The sequence below is a fragment of the Malus domestica genome, chromosome 16, assembly GCF_042453785.1.
Source record: "Malus domestica chromosome 16, GDT2T_hap1".
Taxonomy (NCBI): Eukaryota; Viridiplantae; Streptophyta; class Magnoliopsida; order Rosales; family Rosaceae; genus Malus; species Malus domestica.
In genome coordinates, this window is record NC_091676.1 from 29,933,988 (window position 1) to 29,955,162 (window position 21,175).

At 37.4% G+C, this 21,175-nt stretch overlaps 1 protein-coding gene across 1 annotated transcript; it reads left to right on the forward strand.

Annotated features, from left to right (window-relative positions):
• The first annotated feature begins 710 nt into the window (after positions 1-710).
• On the forward strand, positions 711-3,276 carry LOC139193108 (AP2-like ethylene-responsive transcription factor At1g16060). The gene is made up of 8 exons (XM_070816072.1): positions 711-871; positions 1,014-1,096; positions 1,280-1,288; positions 1,415-1,503; positions 1,600-1,673; positions 1,766-1,816; positions 1,962-2,038; positions 2,753-3,276. The coding sequence occupies exons 1-8, from the start codon at positions 711-713 to the stop codon at positions 3,274-3,276; spliced, it is 1,068 nt and encodes a 355-aa protein (XP_070672173.1).
• The last annotated feature ends 17,899 nt before the right edge of the window (positions 3,277-21,175 follow it).

Consider the following 21,175-nt stretch of genomic DNA (forward strand, 5'->3'; position numbering starts at 1 on the left):
GACGAACTTATTTTCCGTCACGCAAAAGGTGGCATAATACTTTCTAATTTTTCCCCGTTGCGTGAAAACTTTGCTTGACGAAGGTTACTTGCTTGTCGAATGATTTTCGCCGAGCAAAAGTCTCTGAAAAATAAAAAACGGTGACCATGTTTGCCTGACTAAATGTTTTATTTCGCCCGATGAGAATTGATTCATTGGACAAACATTCGTCATGCAAATGGTAATTTCTGTTTGTGAGTTGTCATAGCAAATTACATACCGGCGTGCGCTTGAGAGAGAGAGAGGGTGGGAGAGAGATCATCCTATTGATTAAGACAAGATTGGCTGCATACTTTTTAGATTTTAATAAATATGATGGCAATGGAACATAACATATAAGTCAGGGGTGGGACAAGGTAGAAGATACGAGATACAGCCGTTTAAAGACGGCCAAAACAACCAACCTCCACAGCCGGCAATCTCTGAATTGGCACAGCTCATCACACTCTTCCAATCCGGCTTTTTCTCTCTCTCTCACTCTCACTCTCTCTCTCTCTCTCTCTCCGCATGCTTATTCACATCCCTTTATAAGCCTCTTACTTGGAGGACTTAGTCATATCAATCTCTCAAACTTAACTAATTATCACAATTAGAATTCCTTCTTCATCTTTTGCTTCTCGTACTATTCTTTTTTGGTCGACTGAACGATCGAGACGTACAATACTAGTTTCATGGCAAAGTTATCTCATCAAAACCAGAAACTCAATGCAAACAATAACACTAATGCTACTGCAGCTAATAACACTACTGTCACAAAGGTCAAACGAACAAGGAGAAGTGTCCCAAGGGACTCCCCTCCTCAACGTAGCTCAATTTATCGTGGGGTCACCAGGTGATTAATTAACTGCCTGCGCAATCAACCAATTTATCATATTTGCATATATGTTTAATTACTGGATGAATTCCTTTTGCTTAATTATTGACCTTTTCCCCTAAATGGCATGGGTATGCTGCGTGCTTGATTATCAATTCAGGCACAGATGGACTGGCCGATATGAGGCTCATTTGTGGGATAAGAATTGCTGGAATGAAACACAAAACAAGAAGGGCCGCCAAGGTATTTACAATCTCATCTCCATAAATTTAATTTAACTTTTCATCGACGTACGTCGACTTTTATACTTTATATATGCATGCTTGATTTATTGATGTGGTTTCTTATACCATTTCGTCTTTCGATCTTGGTTTTGTTTGTCTTGGCGCTTTTGAATGCTTGGAATGGAATTGCACTCAAATGCAGTCTACCTTGGTAGGTTTTATTTAATTTAATTGCTACTACGTACTTAATTTAGGTGCAATTTTTTTATATGTAATATCGTTAAAGATCATTTTGATTGATATATATATTATATTGATCCATTCCATCCTTTTTCAGGCGCCTATGATGATGAGGAAGCTGCAGCACATGCTTATGACTTAGCAGCTCTTAAGTACTGGGGTCAAGATACCATTCTTAACTTTCCGGTAAATTAATTTTCTCAATTATATATTTTTTAGTGATCTTACATAATAGTAATCAAGGGAGAAACTAAGAAATAACCCCACTTGCGATTGCTGTAGGTATCGACATATCCAAAAGAACTGAAAGAAATGGAAGGTCAATCAAGAGAGGAATATATTGGATCATTGAGAAGGTAATTAAGCTTCTACATCTAAAGTTAGTAGACTCGAGGATCATAAACAACTGTTGATTAATGAGGTATTATTTTCTTTATCATATTTGCAGGAAGAGCAGTGGTTTTTCTCGGGGAGTTTCGAAGTATAGAGGTGTTGCAAGGTATAAATCAAGGCTATTTACTTGAACGATTTTGTATAATCCGATACACATAGCATATAGTACTATACTAAACTGAATTTTTTTTGTTTTATTTTTCGGTAAACTGAATTTTGATTTTCCTTGCTCTTATTTTATTAATGAACAGACATCATCACAACGGACGATGGGAAGCTCGAATTGGACGAGTCTTTGGAAACAAGTACCTCTATCTCGGGACATATGGTACGTTCAGCAGCAAGGAAGAAAATTAACATTTTTTGTTTCTTTGATCACAGATAATGAACCTTTTTATTCACGAATATAAATAAGCATATACAACAAATTAAGCTCATCGGAAAATTACATATTTGTATTATATCTGACAGTTAGATGATAATTGTATTAAATATATGTAAGTATTGTAGTCATTCCTTATATTTGTTAAGCACACCTCGCAAATCTAGATTAAAAAAAACATATTTGCACATGCGTAACGAGAGTCTAATCTTTTAGGACAAAGGGTTAGGATTATGTTTGGAAAGAGGGATTTGAATTACCGACAATTAGCTAGAAATCAACTACAAGTTGAAGCATGTATTTTCTAATTCATATATGGTATGCCAGTCTTTATATGATCTTCTTAATTTTTGAAATTCAAGTACGATATCCATTGAATAAGGGAAATACGTACAACTAGAGGATAGGGTGCTAGTAATGGGCCTTGATAAAAATTTTGTCAGAATTCCAACCCGATCAAAGGGAAAAAGAGTGTCATGCACCAATGACTTAATGATTAATACTCTCCTCCAATAGAAGAGCGTTCTACTTAATTACATAAGAACTTTCTTTTTTATTGAGACTTACATACACGAAACTAAACATGAATAACACTAGCATTAAAAGTTGATTAGTATGATCAAATCTAACATTGGCCTTGTATCATAAATGTTACCCCAGCTACCCAAGAAGAAGCCGCAACAGCATATGATATGGCGGCTATAGAGTACCGTGGGCTCAATGCCGTCACAAACTTTGACCTCAGCCGTTACATCAAATGGCTAAAACCTAATGGTCCTAACAACAGCGAAAATTCCGGTCAGCCTAACACTACTATTGAGGCTAAATTGCCCAATGTCGCCCGAAACCCTATCGATCATGATCGTGGGCTTAGCTTCTTTCACAACCTTGCATATAGTCCGGCGGAAACCATGACCACGGCTCAGCCTAGACCAACCACTGCCACATCAGCCCTAGGGCTCCTTCTTCAGTCGTCAAAGTTCAAGGAGATGATGGAAATGACAACAGCCACCGATTTGTCATCGCAGCCGGAGTTGAGCACACCACAGTGCACATTTCCCGATGACATACAAACTTACTTTGACTGCCAAGATTCTAGCAGCTACGCTGAGGGAGACGACGTTATTTTCAGTGAGCTCAATTCATTCATGACACCCATGTTCCAGTGTGACTTCACCACTTAAAGGAGCATGTTTTCATGGTTTAATTTACTCTCTTTTATTTTGCAATTGACTTAAGTAGGTTCTTTCATTTCATTTTATTGTCTTCGTGAATACGCATGGAAGGGTCAACATCCATGTCTAGAACAAAGATGCACAAAAGATAAAATTCTATTATAAGGTGAAATTTCACTACTGATCACCATCATCATATGGGAGCAAGAGTAGGCTAATTATTCTTTTGTTCATTCAATTTCTATTTAAGTGTAAAGAAAGAATAAAATTGTTTCTCATTTTTTTAATATCAATAATAAGTAGCATTCTCTTTACTTGGTGTTCCGTTTCCTATTTTTCCTATTTTTTCCAATAAAGTGTGTAGAAAATTTGGCGATGGAAGCTACTTATGTTGAATTATAAATGTATTTGCTGATTTACGAGATGGTTTAATTTGAGCCATTAGTTCATAGATGGCATCTTAGATTAGATTGTAGTAAGTCATAGCTCATGATAAGTGTAAGCATCTTATGTAATTAGTTAAGGATGAATGGCTGAGATGAGTTTGTAATGATGTATGAGTGAGTGATATTATTCCTCACTCTCTAACAATAATATTATTCCTCACACTTTGTGAGAGTATCGAATCCAAGAAACATTCCATTTTCTTTGTGAAATTTCTCTCCAAAATATTCTTCTGGAAATCTTGTGATTATTCTGTTGAAGTAAATTCTCAGGTCACAATAATCTCCATTGATAAACACAGCTTGAAAATACATTCTAACATCGCCTCAGAGCCAGGTTCAATCATTTGAAAACCGAGCATGAATCTGTGTAACGAAGAACTCGAGCTGCATCAAGCTTTGTTGCTGCAAATTTGAAGGGAGAAATCTCTGAGAAACTCTATAACAAGTCTCATATGGCTGGATCAAGTGGTGCTGATATTTGAGCACCAGTGTTCAATGGAGAAAATTCGATTTCTAGCAAATCAGAATGAAGATGATATTCCGGTCACATGAACTCTAGGATATAGGCAAAAAAATGCTTTATCACTCTAGAGAAGAAGGAAGAGGAACTCTCGAAGACAGAGTGTCACATCCCGGCCCGGGCCCCCACCATATCCCGGGCTCAACTCCGTCGTAGCACGATATTGTCCGCTTTGGGCCCCGACCACGCCCTCACGGTTTTGTTTCTGGGAACTCACACGAGAACTTTCCAGTGGGTTACCCATCATGGGATTGCTCTCGTGCGAACTCGCTTAACTTCGAAATTCTGATGGAACCCGAAACTAGTTGATGTGAAAATTAACTTGACACACAAATTAAACCCTCTTTTTGTCAAATTGTAGCAAAGATGTAAGTAGGGATCGTTCTAGACCGGGGATTAGGAGGGATTGCTAAACGCTTGGAAACTGACTTAAACACTCAAAAACAAAGTTAAAAACACTAAACTAGACTCAAAGAATGCAAAACTAAAAGTTAAAACACTTAAACAAACCTAAAAACCAAAACAGCAACTAGAAGGCTCAAAACTGCCTAAAAACCACTTTCTGGGCAGTTTTGAGCACCTACACTAATTTGGACGAAATTTGATGAAAACTTGAATCAAAATACTTAGAAACACAAATCAAAACACTTTCTAACTAATCTAAGACTTCAAATTAAAGGGGGATTTTGTTTTGACGAAAATTAAACTAAAGAAAACAGATTGGAAATAGGGCAGATTGTAAAAACGATTTTGGTGAAATAGATGGGTAAAAGGCTAGTTAGGAGGTTCTTCTCCACACATGTCACACTTGCAAACAAAACGATTTTCAGTTGTTCTTCCAATGAATTATGAATACTCAACGCCCCAAATTAACCGTGAATTGCACTAATTAACCCTAAGTTTTTCCACAAGTTATTAAGTTGGATGATTGCATACGACAACCCAAAACATTCCCTACAAGTTCCCTACATGAATTGCATAATAGAGATACAAGCAAGAATCATTACGTTCTATGAAAAACATAAGCATTGACGAAGCATTTGTTACTATGAATTGCATGAAACTTATGCTAAGAATTCATTCAACGCGATCGTTTTCAAGCGATCTTCACTACTTGTGATTATAAGATTGTAACTATTAGGTGAAACTCCCTCATAATCTAGCATCATATTTATGCATGAAAACTAAGCGTGCACTCTCAATCAACATACACAAATAAGTTATCAATCAAATAGATGAACGAATTGAATTCACAACTTATGAAATAACAACTGAATATAATCAAATCATATTGCAAGCATGTACATGGTTTCGAATTACCCCCCAACTAAGGGGGTTTAGTTCCTCATACTCACAACATAAAGTTTATTGAATTGAAACATCGAAGACATAAGAAAGATTACACCTAAAACGCCCAAGAATTCCACTTTGAATTTCTGACTTCAAGCTCCTCTTTCTTCTTCTCCTTGCTGCGGCAGAGAGTGTTTTGGGTGTTTTTGGATGTGGTTTTGGGTTGAGAAGGGAATTAGGATGGTATGGTGGTGCGGCAAGGAGTGGGGATGGTGTATGGAGGTGTAGGATGGTGGCTAGAGGTGTAGAATGGTGTATGGAGGTGGATGAAGGCTGCGGCAAGGATGGGAATTGGCTGGAATGAATGATGGTGGCTGCGGCAAGGTGGATTAGGGTGATGGACGATTTCTGATTTTTAGAATGGGAGGTTAATGGTGCGGCTACGTGTAGAACACATATATATAGGCACCTAAAACCCTAATGAAATCAGATTGGGCTAGGGTTAGGTGCGGCATGGGCTTAGGAGAGATGGATTAGGGTTTAATCATGGCAGAATTTCAGTGATTAGGCCCTAGGATGCGGCATGGGCTTAGGGTCCACAAGGAATTAGGGTTTAAGTCATCTAAAAGCCCAAAGCCAAGAATAGAAACTCACGAAAATGGAAACCTCCAAGAATAGAAACTTCCAACTTTTAGAAACTTTGGTTGCCAATTCCGATTTAGGAAAGATCAACCCAAAATGGAAACTTTTAGGCTTAGCTTTCCTACTTCAAGTAGGAAACCTCAAATCTTCAACTCTTCAATTTCATCCCAACCTTGTGTTCCAAGCATGTCCTTTTCAATCCAAGCTCACTTTTTGCTCCAAAAGCTCCAAATTGCATCTTTTCATGTAATATGTCCTTTAAACCTGAAAACACATGAAAGTAGCTTAAAAGACTACTTTAACGAAGAAAACATAACGAAAATGCATAAGAACTAGCTAACTAAGGCGCATAAATATGCTCCTATCACTAGTGAGCTCCAAAAAGGCCTCGTGCTAGGTAGAGATGGGAATATACATATAAGGCTTACAGGATCCACTTCCATGGGCGATGTGGGATGTCACAATCCACCCCCCTTAGGGGCCTGACACACCCCGACCCGAAATGTTCACTAGGACCTCGAATCGAGCTGTGCTAACCGACACCTGGAAGGTTATGAAGCCATAAAGTATGGTGATGTGGAAAACGTGAATAAATTTAAACCTAAAAGTGCCTAAGTACACGAGTGCGCGGTGAACAGGTATGGACCCATTTTACACGTGATTACAGAGCATAAGTAAAGTATAGTAACGTAAGATAAGGCTTATACCATCATAGGAAGCCACCTGTACTTGGATATGCCAATAATCCTTGTCGAAACATAAACTTTGCTACTAGAACCTGGAGGGGCGCAAAACAGAAAACGTGAGTGGGCAAAAACAAAGATTTTTAAAACCGTTTCACTTATCAAAGATAATAACCCCTCGCCGTAAAACCTGTATGATTTCCCATAAAATAGCATGCATATCTATCTCAAAACCATACTCAAAATAGCAAATCTATAAATATGCCATGCCAAATATCTTAGCAAAGAAATAAGTAAGCCAGGTGAAATAAATCAATAAAAGATGGTATGTCAGCCGGAGTCACCTAACGTGACTTGTAGGGCTAAGCCTATAGCTCCTCTACTAGTTCCCTGCACACAAGTCGGAACCACCTAAAGTGGTTTGTACGACAGGCTGGGTGTAAATAAATACGCTCAAGTGCTACGATCACGTAAAGGTTGTGTGAAGTATCGCAAGTTACCTACGAGTCGGAACCACTTAATGTGGTATGTATGACAGGCTGGCACCTGCCTTAGATCCAAGGTGAGCGTGTGGTGCGGGTGGTGAATGATCACGTGAAGGCTAGGCCCGTTCCTCGGACGGACCACTAACACCGGGGTGCAAGATAATGAGCTATAAATGCATCTTAACACAATCATACTCACTACCATCAACATATACTCACCTGAAGCTTACCTGAGCATCAAGCAACCATATATATAACCATACTAATGCATAATCAAACATAGAGAGCATTTGACATGGCATTTGAAAATATAAAACCATTTAAATAAGTTTTCTGGGAAAAAAGACAAGTACATATTTATATACTGAAAACCAAAGGCCCAGTCACATGGAGTTCACACTACAACTCCCTAGCACACACATAGAGGCGTCATGAACGATCGGCACCTAGAACAATTATCAAACCACATCTCAGAATTCTTATCGATAGAATACATAATTTACCTAAAACATACCTACGATTCGATCTGGAAAATCCGCATCACGGATTTCCGATCTGTTACTTTCAAAGATACATAATATGCTTCTAGAACAACATCTTAAAGTTGCATTACGATCCAACGGTTGGATCTCCGCCAATTGCAAATTCAAGTAGCGGTTAACGTTTTATTTTATCAACTTACAAATCCAATTCGGGAAGATCCGTGCATCGGATTCCTAATCCGTAAGTTTCTATGATCCTCAAATATTATGTACTATAACATATTAAAGTTTGGTGACGATCCAACGGTCGGATCGTCGATTCACATTTTTCCCAAGTAACGTATCGTAATGAATTTAGGTTCAACGATCAACCTACGTTTTACGAATATCAAAACTGAATTCAAGACATCTAATTTAGCCTAAAAGTAGCATCGACGGTCCCCCGGCCACGCGCCGCCAATACTTGCTAGAAAAATCAACTATTTCTAAAAATTACCAAATTTTGTAAAATTGTAGGTCTCATTGAGTAGAGTAAACTTTATACATGTGACTAAGGCCAATTTGGCCGAGAAAAGCTCCAATTTTACTGCCTCTGCACAGCTGAAACATTCAAGGATATGTCGTCATGAATCTCCAAAAGATCAACGTCATCCAAGAATGTAAAGCGATGATGAAATGAGACAACAGTTCGGTTGTCAGAAACTTTATTTATTTCCAAATTTCCAAACTAAACTAACTTTCCCAGGCTGAAAAGTGGAGTAGGATACTATAGGCGAAAAATTACTAACAAAGTGTCGATAAAATCAACAAGATCAAGGATATCTCGAATTCACAACACTTTGTGAGAATATCAACTTTCATTCATTACAACGTTTTTGGGAAAAGAAAATAATCTCGTCCATTGAGATCACGTCTCCCAAGAAGAGTATTGATTTAATCAAAGTTTACAATCGATGAATCTGATATATAGCTGGCTAACAAAGCTTAAATAATTTGGTCTCGCTATTGAGGTAGATAAGAAAATCACCGATAAGACCACTACGAATTCGTCAGACCATGGAGGCAAACTTGAATTTATAAAGGTCAGTCAACTAGACCATTAGTTCAAAGTAGGATTTAAATGGTTTCTAATTGTCACCCGATCAAGTTACCAAAGTTTAGGTACAACCTAGGGTTCAATCTTTCACTTTCGTGAATAGGTTTGAAGTTTCCTAAGTAAATGTTTGATTGGGTAATTCCTTGATCGGTAAGTTGTAATGACTAAGTTCTCTTAATGATGTAAGACTCGTTTGAAGAGTCAAAAGGAAAACTGATATAGAAGGTAATCAAATGGACGCAAAAAAACTAGTGTAATATGAAAAACGTAGATCGATGATAATATCTCAAGTAAGGCTTTGGAATGTGACGCCTGAATGTACATCCTCAAAACATACCATAATATTCCCTTTTACCAAGGTCTTCACAGTTTCCTCGATACTCAGCTCACTCTAACAGTGAGAAATTAACTCGTACTTCGATTCTCCTATCTACTCGTGGAAGTGATCAAGAATGTGGCTAGTCGAAGAGATTTTGTTTTCTTAGATAGGTGATATGGTTAACATACCTGTAAGTTTACCGTCTTAATACAAGGTTTGCTGTTAAGTTTCCACAATTTAGTTTCTCCGGCTCAAGTAGTCACTGTTAATCAGCCTATCAGTTGCGCCGCTAATTAATGCATATACAATAATTTTAATATTGTTCGCTACCCAGGCACTGTAAATCGGCGTTATGGCACCAGGGTATCACTTCCAAATACTAGCATGTGTTTGGAATCAGAGCATAAGTTGGGCAGTATTACATTCATTACACGCGTGATGTAAACATTCTTGATTCTTGAACCTAATTTCTGAATCTTGCCACCTCATCGAATACGAAAAATAGGTTAGCTTTTCCTAAGTTTTAGGTAGTTTTGTCGACTTGTTGACATTTTAGAAGATTACTTAGGCAAACGTTTTTAGACTTAAAGTAAAGAACTTCCCTGACAAGGAAAGATATAGAATTGAGACTAGCTGATGTACCTAAAGCAGGGTTAAGGTATTGATATCGGTGTGTCACTAGGGATCTATAAACCAATTCCATTACTACTTATTAGCCATCATTATTAAATCTTTTGAGGTTGGAAATCAAAAATAGTTTTGGTTCCTTGGCAGTGTCCATTTGTTTACCACCTACTAGAATTCTTATGAAGTCTATTCTTGTCAAGACTCTAAAAATGTCTTGAGTGACAATGTGGTGCTAAAAGGGTAGCACTCAGTGGGAGAGCATCTTGAGACAATCGTTTTTGGTCACTGATGACACTAATCTTTCTAAGTGTACTAGTGATCGTTCTGGATCTTTAGGAGAAAGATCGACTTCCGTTAAGTTCGTCCTAAAGTAGATTGTTAGAAAATTATTTCTCCGACCTTAGGACGTCCTAGCCAACGCTAGTTTCCGAGTTTTCTTTTGGTGCAGTACTCGTCATTTCGATAAGTATAGGCATAGGTGTATGAGTTGTGACACCTACAGTTAGCATATATTCCTGAAGTAGTAAGCATTTTCTCTAGAACTAATGAAACTACCTTACTGGGCCAATTTCTTACCAATCGTCCAAAACCAACTATTCGTGCGGGCTCTAACCTGTAATCAGCCTATGGTGGTGCTATTAATTGATGATACTGTTCGATATCCATGAACTGTCAACCGGTATTCAGGCGCTATGATTTCTGATACCAGACACATGTTAGTATCTGGAAGTGATACCCTGGTGCCAGAGCGCCGATTTACAGATGGAAATATACATATAAGGCTTACAGGATCCACACCCTTAGGCGATGTGGGATGTTACATAGAGAGCAAGCTACTGAGAGAAAGCATTGTCAAAGGTGTAAAGACGCTTGGCATTATTCAAGGGGCGGTTTCCTATTAGATTTTTTCAAGAATCGCCATACAAGAAATAACAAATATAGCATGGAATGTGTTAAAGCAAGAATTCATGGGAGATAAACAGATGAGATCTGTGAAACTCCAAGTCTTACACCGTGATTTTGATTATACTAGAATGGATGGAAATAAATCCTTCTCTGCATATCTAGTTAGATTATTTGATTTAATCAGTCAAATGAAGAGTTATGGTGAAGATTTAAGTAATCAAAGAGTTGTCCATAAATTGTTGATAAGTCTACCTAGGTCTTATGATAGTATTGCATCTATGAGAGAGAATATTAAGGATCTAGGCATTCTTGATGCTCAAGATGTGGTAGTTATCCTAAAGGGATATGAACAAAGGGTTGATAGGCATTTTGATAATCAAAGCGAGAAAGCTTTTGCCAGTCTCAGTATTGCTCCTAAGCAAAACAGGTACAATGGAAACAAAAACTTCAAGCCTCGGAAGAATTGGAAAACAAAAGGCAAGAAGTGGGATAATACACCTGTAAATCAATTTGGTAAAGCTGTTGGTACCTTTGATTCATCAAAGAACCCTTGCAAACATTGTGATAAGTTACATTTTGAGGAATGTTGGTTTAAGGATAAACCTAGATGCCATAATTGTAATAAACTAGGTCATATTTTCAAGGATTACCATGGCAAGAAAGCTACTCAGCATGTTAATTTTGCAAATCAAATTAATGAGACTCCTACAATGTTTTATGCATGTAATAAATCTATTGTGAAGAAATGTGAAGATATATGGTATGTAGATAGTGGCTTTAGTAACCATATGACAGGAAAAGATGACTTGTCGATTGACATTGACAAGAGTATCACTGCTAAAGTTAAAATGGGCACAAGGCAGCTTGTAGATATAACTAGCAAGGGACATTTGTTGGTCGAGACTAAGCAAGGCAAGAGATATGTCAGAGAAGTTATGTTGGTTTCCAAACTAAAGGAAAATTTGTTAAGTGTGGGACAAATCATGGAGAGTGATAGGAGCATATTTATGCGATTGAGTTAGCTTGTTCTCATGCATTTATGTTGTTATTTCTTAGTTAATTATGTATTTTAAGCTATTTTCGTGTGTTTGTAGGTCCATAGGCCTTATGAAGCAATAAGATGCAATTTGGTGCATTTTGGAGCAGTTTTGGGCTTGGAATGAATAGCACATGCATGGAGCAAGGTGGATGAACGAAATTGAAGACTAAAGAGGCTAGGAATGTGTTAAAGAGAAAGAAGAATTAATGTAAAAAGGACAAAGAGCTCAGCCACAAAGGGGTGTCACTCCACCATTCACCTTTCCATCATTGCCGAGCACCACCATTGCACTCCCTTTGGATTCCTATGCCGTGCATCATCATCCATGTTCCCTCCATTGACTCATGTGTTGCATCATTCAACCTCCCTTTCCTTTCTCTACCATGTGCACAATCATTCATGTTCCCTAGCTGCAACACCACTCCATTTTACCCCCATGCTTTGCATCATCACTTCACTTTCACCGTTGAATCATTTCAAACACCACTCATTACACTCAATTGCTACACCATTCCTTGTTCCCTCCATCATTTCAGATTTCATGCATCATTACATTGAATCATTGCACTCAATTGCTACATCATTCCTTGTTCCCTCCATCCCTCCATCATTTCAGATTCATGCATCATTACATTGAATCATTGCACTCAATTACTACACCATTCCTTGTTCCCTCCATCATTTCTTATTTCATGCATCATTGCACTCAATTGCTACACCACTCCATGTTCCCCTCCATTGCCATGCACTTCCTCTATAAAAGGAAGTGTGTGTAACATAAATTGAGTTCATAGTTTGTTAGATCAATCACTCCCATTTTCAACACAACCTTCATCCAAACACATCCATTCATCTTCACATCCATTCCTCCATACAAACAAACCTTCAAACACTCACCAACATCTTGTGCCGTAGCAAAGGAATGGAAGGAAAGTGCTTGGACGTGCTTGCTGTTCAACTTGGATCGTTGAAGTGTTTAGGTGTTTTCTTTCTTTTGTTTCTAATGTTTAAATTCATTTCCTTTCATTTTGTTGTAAATATGAGTGGCTAAACCCCTTTTGGCTAGGGGTGATTTCAAAGCCATGATTATGTGTGCAATATAATTTGATAAATTCCAGTTATGAACTCTTGAATCATGAATGCAATTGGCTTAACTATTTGATTGATAACTTATTTGTATTTGTTAATTAAGGGTCAACACTTAATTGGCATGCATAAATCCGTTGCTAGAATATAAGGAAGTTTCACATAATTGTTACAAACTTATATTCACATGTAGTGAAGGTCGCTTATAAACGATAGCGTTAAGTTCAATTCCTAGCATGAGTGTGACATGATGTCATAGTTGTAAGTGCTTTGTCAATGCTTATGATTTTCATTAAACGTAATGATCTTTGATTGTATCTCTATTATGATGTCATGTAGGGAACTTTAGAAGAATGTTTTGGGTTGTCGAATGATGTCATCCAATCCAATAAAACAAGGAAAATCTAAGAGTTAACTAGTGATGTCACGGTTAATTTGGAGCATTGTCGTTCATAATTCAATGAAGTAGTAACTGGAAATTAAGTTATTTGCATACATGTCATGTGTGGAGAAAAAGCCTCTAGCTATCCCATCCATCATCTTATTTCTCAAATTTGTTATACAATCTGTCTAGTTTTTCGTACTTGTTTGTTTGTTACAACTTCCTCCAAATCAAAACCCCCCTTTTAGTTTCATGTTTCAAAGTGTTTCCAATCTGTTTTAATTTGTGTTTTTAAATGTTTTGATTCAAGTAAAAATCAATTTTCGTCCAAAGTCATTCCTAGTGTCTAGTTTAAGTTTATTTGGTTGTTTCAAGCTGTTTTGAGTATTTTAAGTTTTCTTTGAGTCTTGTGAGTCCTGTTAAGTGTTTTTAAATTTAGTTTTATGTTTTTGAGTTGGTTTAGAGATTATTAGCAAGCCCTCCTAATCCCCGGTCCAGAACGATCTCTACTTATGCTTATACTACAATTGTCAAAAGAGGGTTAAATTTGTGTGTTAAGTTAATTTTCGCATCAGAGAGTGGCCATTATTTGATTTTTGGAAGAACTAAAATGTGTATCTATGATGACTACACATGCTCCAAATTATTGTAAGGGTTCTTATGAAGGGTAATAAAAGTTTTCCCTTGAAACTTCAACCAGGAATACAAATGGCAATTAAAGTAAGTCTATGCTAATCAGTTGAGATATGGCATAAGAGAATGGGGCACTTAAAAATGAATGCCTTGAAGTAACTGTAGGAACAAGAAATGCTAGTTGGTATGCCAAAGTTAAAGGTTAAAAACAATGTCTGTGAGGGTTGTGCACTTAGGAAACACTGTAGGGAATCATTTCCACGTAAAACAAGTTGGAAGGCTTCATTACCACTAGAGCTAGTCCACACAAACATATGTGTCCTATGCAATCATCTATTAAAACTAGGAACCTTTATAGATGATTGCACAAGGACGAGATGGGTCTACTTTCTGAGAAATAAGTAAAAAACATTAAATGTGTTTAAGAAGTTTAAGGCCACTGTTGAACTGTAAAGTGGATACAAACTAAAGAGATTGAGAAGTGACAGATGAGGTGAATATACCTCTCTTGAGTTTACTAAATTTTGTGAAAGCTTTGACTTGGAAAGGCAATTCACTGTTGCCTATTCACCCTAACAAAATGGAATGGCAAAAAGAGAACAGAACCACTAGGGAAATGGCTAATTGTATGTTGATTGAGAAGGATATTCCACTAGAATTTTGGGCAGACGCAGTCAATACTGCAATCTACATTCTCAATAGAAGTCCAACTAAAACATTGGACAAAAAGACTCCATTTGAAGCCTACAATGGGAAGAAGCTTGGAATCAAGCACCTGAAAGTGTTTGGATCTCTGTGCTATACTCAAGTTCCAAGTCAACTAAGGCAGAAGCTGGATGTAACTAGTTCTAGGTGTATCTTACTTGGATATGGAACTTGTGAGAAGGGTTATAGGCTCTATAATCTAGAAACTAAGAAGATGATTGGCTCCAGAGATGTTATATTTAATGAAGATGCAATCATCTCTGGATGAAGTGAAGTGTCTGGTGATAAAGAGAGTGCTAGTGTGAATGAAGATGATGCTAATGGGGTTATAAAGTCTTCACAAGATCAAAATGATCAAGTGAATGTTGTTTCAACAAGTCAGTCTCCCCAAGTCACTTAAACAAGTCCACAGGAATTTGATCATACACCTCTAAGATTTAAAAGTCTGAATGAGGTATATAAAAGATGTAACTTGTGCATAATTGAACCTGAGTCTTTTGAGGAAACAAAAAGAGGTAAAGCTTAGAAAAAATAATGTCTGCTGAAATAGAGATGACTTAGAATAATTCTACCTATAATTTAGTTGATAGACCTTTTGATAAGCTAGTCATTGGTCTCAAATGGGTTTATAAAACTAAATTGAATCTAGATGGCTCAATGCAAAATAATAAGGCAAGGTTAGTAGCTAAAGGCTTTTCCCAGATGCCAAGAATTGATTTCAATGAGACTTTTGCACTTGTAGCAAGATTGGACACCATAAGAACATTGATAGCCTTGGCAGCTCAAAATGAATGGAAATTATTCCAATTGGATGTCAAGTCTACTTTTCTGAATGGAACTCTACTTGAAAAAATGTATGTTGATCAGCCACTGGGATTTGTTGTCAAGGGACAAGAAGATAAAGTTTACAAGTTGAAGAAGGCATTATATGACCTGAAACAAGCTCCTAGAACTTGGTATGATGAATTGACACTTATTTAAGTAAATCTTGGTTTGAAAAGAGTCCAAGTAAGGCTACATTGTACATTAAGGGCTGGTTTGGTATTGTTGTGCTTTGAAAAAAAGCTGCTTATGCTGTGTTGTGAGAATAAGCAGCTGTGAAATGAAGCAGCTGAATGTTTGGTAAACTTTTTTGTAAAAGTGCTTTTGGAAAAAAAAAGGCAAATGATAGTGTTTCGTAAACTTTTATGTAAAACAGCTGTGATTGTGAAATGACCAAAAAGGGTATAATACTAGATGTGCTATTAATTTAATTTTCTTAACAAATAAAGGTGAATTACTAAATATACTTTATTTTTAAAAGAAAAATATTTATAAATTTTATCTTAAATATTAATTAGTATGACAAATTAATTCAATTGAAATATTTTAGATTGAATGGCTATGATTCATTAGTACAATATTGTTAATGTAGTTGAAAGTAGTCTAATTAGATGCATTCATCAAATCCACTCCTACCAACCAAGCTTCAATTCCTTTCTCTCTCTCTCTCAATTTTCCCAGTTCCGTTTCCTATCTCTGTCTCTCTTTCAATTTTTCCAAGAAAATTCAACACCAACAACCAAATCATGGAAGAAAATCATGTTGTAGCTTTCGAATCAATCGCCAACGGCGACCACCACGGTGCCGCATCTACCACCGTAAACTACTGCAATGATACCTATCACACCCACGCCAACAATAACCACGGCTGGCAGAAGGTCACCGTGAAGTGCCCGAGGAAGAAGAAGGAATCAAATGCCGAAGAAATCAACAATTTGAATAAGCTCGTCCCCGACATCATGAGCGGCAACGAAAATGGCGTTTTCTGGTCGTTGGAGAAACAACCGGATGACCGGCACCAGCGGATTCTTGAAGCTCAGAGGGCCAATGTCGACCTTGATGATGTTGCTCTAGCGAGATCAAAGCTCAGGTCCGATGATAAGGATAGGGATAATAGCGATGATGAAGCTGCGACACAGTACGTGAAGGCCGATGAGGCGAAGAAGGGTAGGATTGCCAGAAACTTTCATTAAAGGGTTACTATTCACTCGCGTTTTAGAGGTTTGCGCAGAAGCTAAAAAGCTAGTTTTTTCAAAGCTGCCTTTTGCTACTTCTATGTTTTGGCTTTTTTTTCACCCAAAACTATGAAAAAAAGCTGAAGTTGGAAGTTTACCAAACACCAAAAACTCTCCCAGCTTTTTTTCATACCAGTTTTTTTTTTTTTAAATCACCTCAACCCCAAACCATACCTAAGTCCTGTGATGCAGGGATTCTCATTGTGTCTCTGTATGTAGATGACATTAACTACGCTAGCAGCTCAGAGACTATGATGTTAGAGTTCAAAATGGAGATGATGAACCAATATGAAATGTCAGACATAGGTTATTGCATCATTTTCTTGGTTTGGAAATTGTACAAAGTGAGAAGGGTATATTCATACACCAGAAGAAATATGCCAAAACACTGCTGGAAAGATTTGGATTGAAAGACTGTAAGGCTGTTAGCAAACCATTGGCAGTGAATGAGAAGTTAAGTAAAGCTGATGGTAGTGAAAATGCAAATGAAGGTCTACATAGGAAGATTATGTGTAACTTGTTATACTTAACAGCTACAAGACCTGACTTAATGTATATAGCATGTTTTGCTTACTTGATTTATGCATAGTCCAACAAGAAAACACCTGGGAATTGCCAAAAGAGTATTGAGGTATGTTCAAGGAACTTTGGACTTTGGAATTGAGAATATGAAAGGCAAAGCAGCTATGTTAACAGGCTATTGTGATAGTGACTAAGCAGGGAGTGAGGATGACATGAGATGTATATCTGGCAATGCTTTTAGCTTTGGTTCAAGTTGGGCCTTTATGAATCAATGCAATGTTGCACTATCCATTGCTGAAGCTAAATATGTGAGTACTGCAGAAGCTACAGCACAAGCAATTTGGCTGATACTTGTCTAGTTGACTTTGGAGAAGAATAAGTTGAAGCTACACCTTTGTTATGTGATAACACATTAGCCATTGCCATATCTAAGAATCCAGTTTTCCACCAAAAAACTAGACACATCAACAGAAGGTACCATTATATTTGAGATGCAATCCAAGATGGAACCATTGATCTAATATACTGCAAAACAGAAGATCAATTAGCTGACATATTTACAAGGGCTTTGGCAAAATGATCGATTTAAAACTCTCAAGAAAGAGCTTCGAGTGAAATCAACTAAACATTAGAAGGGAGTGTTGATTGTAAATGTATTTGCTGATTTATGTGATGGTTTAATTTGAGCATGTGAAGTCTAGATTTATTGTTTGGCTTCCCTTGTCAAATGTTATAAATTGTACCACACATGCCACAGTTAGTTTTAGGGTTAAAATGCTACTTTTAGGATCATGCTACTAGAAATATCATTTAAAGAGCTTAACTTCTCTCACCAAAGGTTTGTTCATTCATATGCATTTTATGCCATTCTTTCTAGTACATTCTGTCTTGTGGATTTGTCTCGTCAAAACTTCTCACTGCTTTCACGCGAGCTAGGTACACACTTTAAGACGACCCACATGGGCCATCTGATAGCTTTTTCTCGAAAATGGTTTTTCAACCCTAGATATTTCCAAATTGATTTTTCACATGACACGTGGTTTTTCTGGTCCCCATTCTTGTCTGAACATCAAGTTAACTATAGAAGTCTAATCTAGGGTTTCATTGTTCTTTGGCTCGAAGATCTATATTTTTCAGATAAAAGTTGTTTTCATCTTGGAGCCGCCTATTTGTTCTTACTCGACAGCCCTAGCCACAAAATCACACTCATGCACTAAATACCCACATCATTGCATATTAGGGTAACATTGTTTTTATTATTTTGATTTATGTTTTAGGTCAAGTTTTTCTAGTTTCAAATCTTTGAACTGATCTCTTTTTTTATTCACGTCAGTTTCATCTTTCAAGTGTTTAACTAGTGAAACTGACTAGACATCGAATCCAAATTTGCATCAACTTCATCATAACATCATTTGTATAAGTTGATTTGATTTTGGTGCCACAAGGTGAAGAGCTCATGAGGATCTACCACTTCATGAAGACCGACGGAATCCACGTCATGAAAGGTAAGGTTGCACAAAGGTACAAGATGCTTCATAAATTAGGATCTAAGAATTAAGCTTGTGTGATTACTTTGTAAAAATCTTGATTTCACTAATTGACACACCTCAACCCGAATCAGGGCATGCTGGCCGTCACGTGAGGGTGACATAGCCATGTGCACAGTACAGAAGCAATAAGATAATAGAGAATACGAATAAATGGAAACCAACTCATAAAAGTACTAGCTAAGGTAAGTGCTAGAAAATGTGTGAATACACAATCAGAGTATAAGTAGCCTAAGTTCAGTCCAGAAAACAAGTACTAATTAAACGATACCCAAAGATGCCCTACATTTATGATAGTTTGTCAGAACCTCCAGTCAATCCTCGTGAGCCACCAACGAACAAGCTTATCTAAAACCTAGAGGGGCGCAAAACAGAAAGTGTGAGTGGGCAAAAACAAAGCTCTTCAAAACCATTTCATTATCAAATGCTCTAACCCCTCGTCGTAAAACATGTATAATTTTTTCAGAAATAGATTATAAATATATATATATATTCAAATCATGCTTCACATATCCATAAGCATAAGTATGCCATGCCAAAAATATAAAACAGAATAAGTAATTCAAGTGAAAATAAATTCATGGAAAATAACATATTAGCCGGACCCTTTGTAGAGGTCTGTACGGCTGAATTCATAGCTCATTAGTCAATCTAGCCGGAGTTACCGCAAGTGTGACCTATACAGCACTACACTGCACACGAGTCGGAACCACTATAAACGTCTGTAAGACAAGACTGGGTGTAATATAGTTATGCTCAATGCTACGCTCTCAAGATAACTGTGCGATAAATCGCTAGTCATCTATGAGTCGGAACCACCTATGATGGTCTGTATGACAAGACTATGCACCTAAATTGGATCCAATGTGAGCATATGGTGCGGGAGGTGACATTATATACAGGCATGTGCTATATCTCTAGCTAAATCACTAACACCGGGGTGTAGGTTTATGAGCTCAATGTTTCTCAATTAATCACAACCATTATTCACATTCAAAATTCATAAACTCACCTGGGGCTTACCTGAGCGTCCACAGCACCACAATTATATAAATATATATATATATATATATATGCATATTCTAAATGTAAAACATTTGGCATAACTCATTTAAATGCATTTTCTGGGAAAGATACCAAGCATATACATATATACTTAAACCAATAGCCCACTCACTGGTATATCGAAGGGTCGTAGCCCCCGAGTCGCCCTTGACTGGGCTCATCCTCGGGATAGGTCTCACCTATATGCAAAATAACTGAATAAATGTTATTTAAAGCACATAACCAATACTAGCTAATAACTTCTCATACATTGCTTAAATGGGGTATTTAAATATACCAACGTGATCTACACAACCTCATGAACATTCCTATATTTTTAGAAAAAATTTCCAATGCCCCACGCGCTGGCTAAGGCACGGCCAGACGCGCCCCCACGCGCGAGTAACCCTGACGGAATCCTAACTACCTTCAGGAATATTCTATTAAAACCTTAATAGATGTTAACTGTTTTACCTTTTTCCGTTAGAATATTCGGTCAGATTTGACGAAATATGCTCCTTCGTCTTCCTCAGCTCGCCAGAGTCCGGCGCTGGTGACCTCTGCGTTGCCGGTTTCTAGAAAATAATAAAACCTTCATTTTTCACTCAATTTTCCACCAAATTTCATGAAACTTAAACCAAATTGAAGCTTCGGACGAATAGAACACAACCATACCTTTCAAAAGCCCTAACATCGACGGAACTCGTCGGAAAATCCCTCAATAATCCAGCTAAACCTGCAACTCGTCGAAACTTAACTTCCCGACGACCAAATCATTTCATTTTTCTTCTCCGAGCTTCGTGAAGACAATCTAAAGCTTCCTATAACCTTAGAATCTTCCAAAAACTCCCCATTTACATGTGCATGAACAGTACCTCAAATCAGAGGTTATGGTTTCTTGGGTTTTCAAAGATTTCTCGGCCAACCACAGGTATAGAACAACTCATGAGCATGGAAGGAGTTTGAAAACATCAATCACAACCTCAATCTGTGTGAAAGGGTTTGAGGGTTGTCCGTACAGGTTGTGCGGAAATGGAAGAAGATCCGAGAGAGGGAGGAGAGAGAAAGGTCAACGGGAGGTGTGTGTGTGTGTGTGTGTATGTGTGTGTGTGTGTGTGTGTGTGTGTGTGTGTGTGTGTGTGTGTGTGTGTGAGTATAAGGTCCAGTTTTGGGTCACTAATCACAACCAAAATTACGAACTTTAAGTTCCAAAAACTTAGGAACTAACCAATTTAGTTTAAACCAAACTTAAGCCACAACACCACATAACATACTTAATGTCCAAGGGCAATTTAGACATTTCACACCATCGATAACAATAATTTGGAACGGGCTGTGACAATCTACCCACCTTAATAAAATTTCATCCTCAAAATTTATACACAACAATACATCCA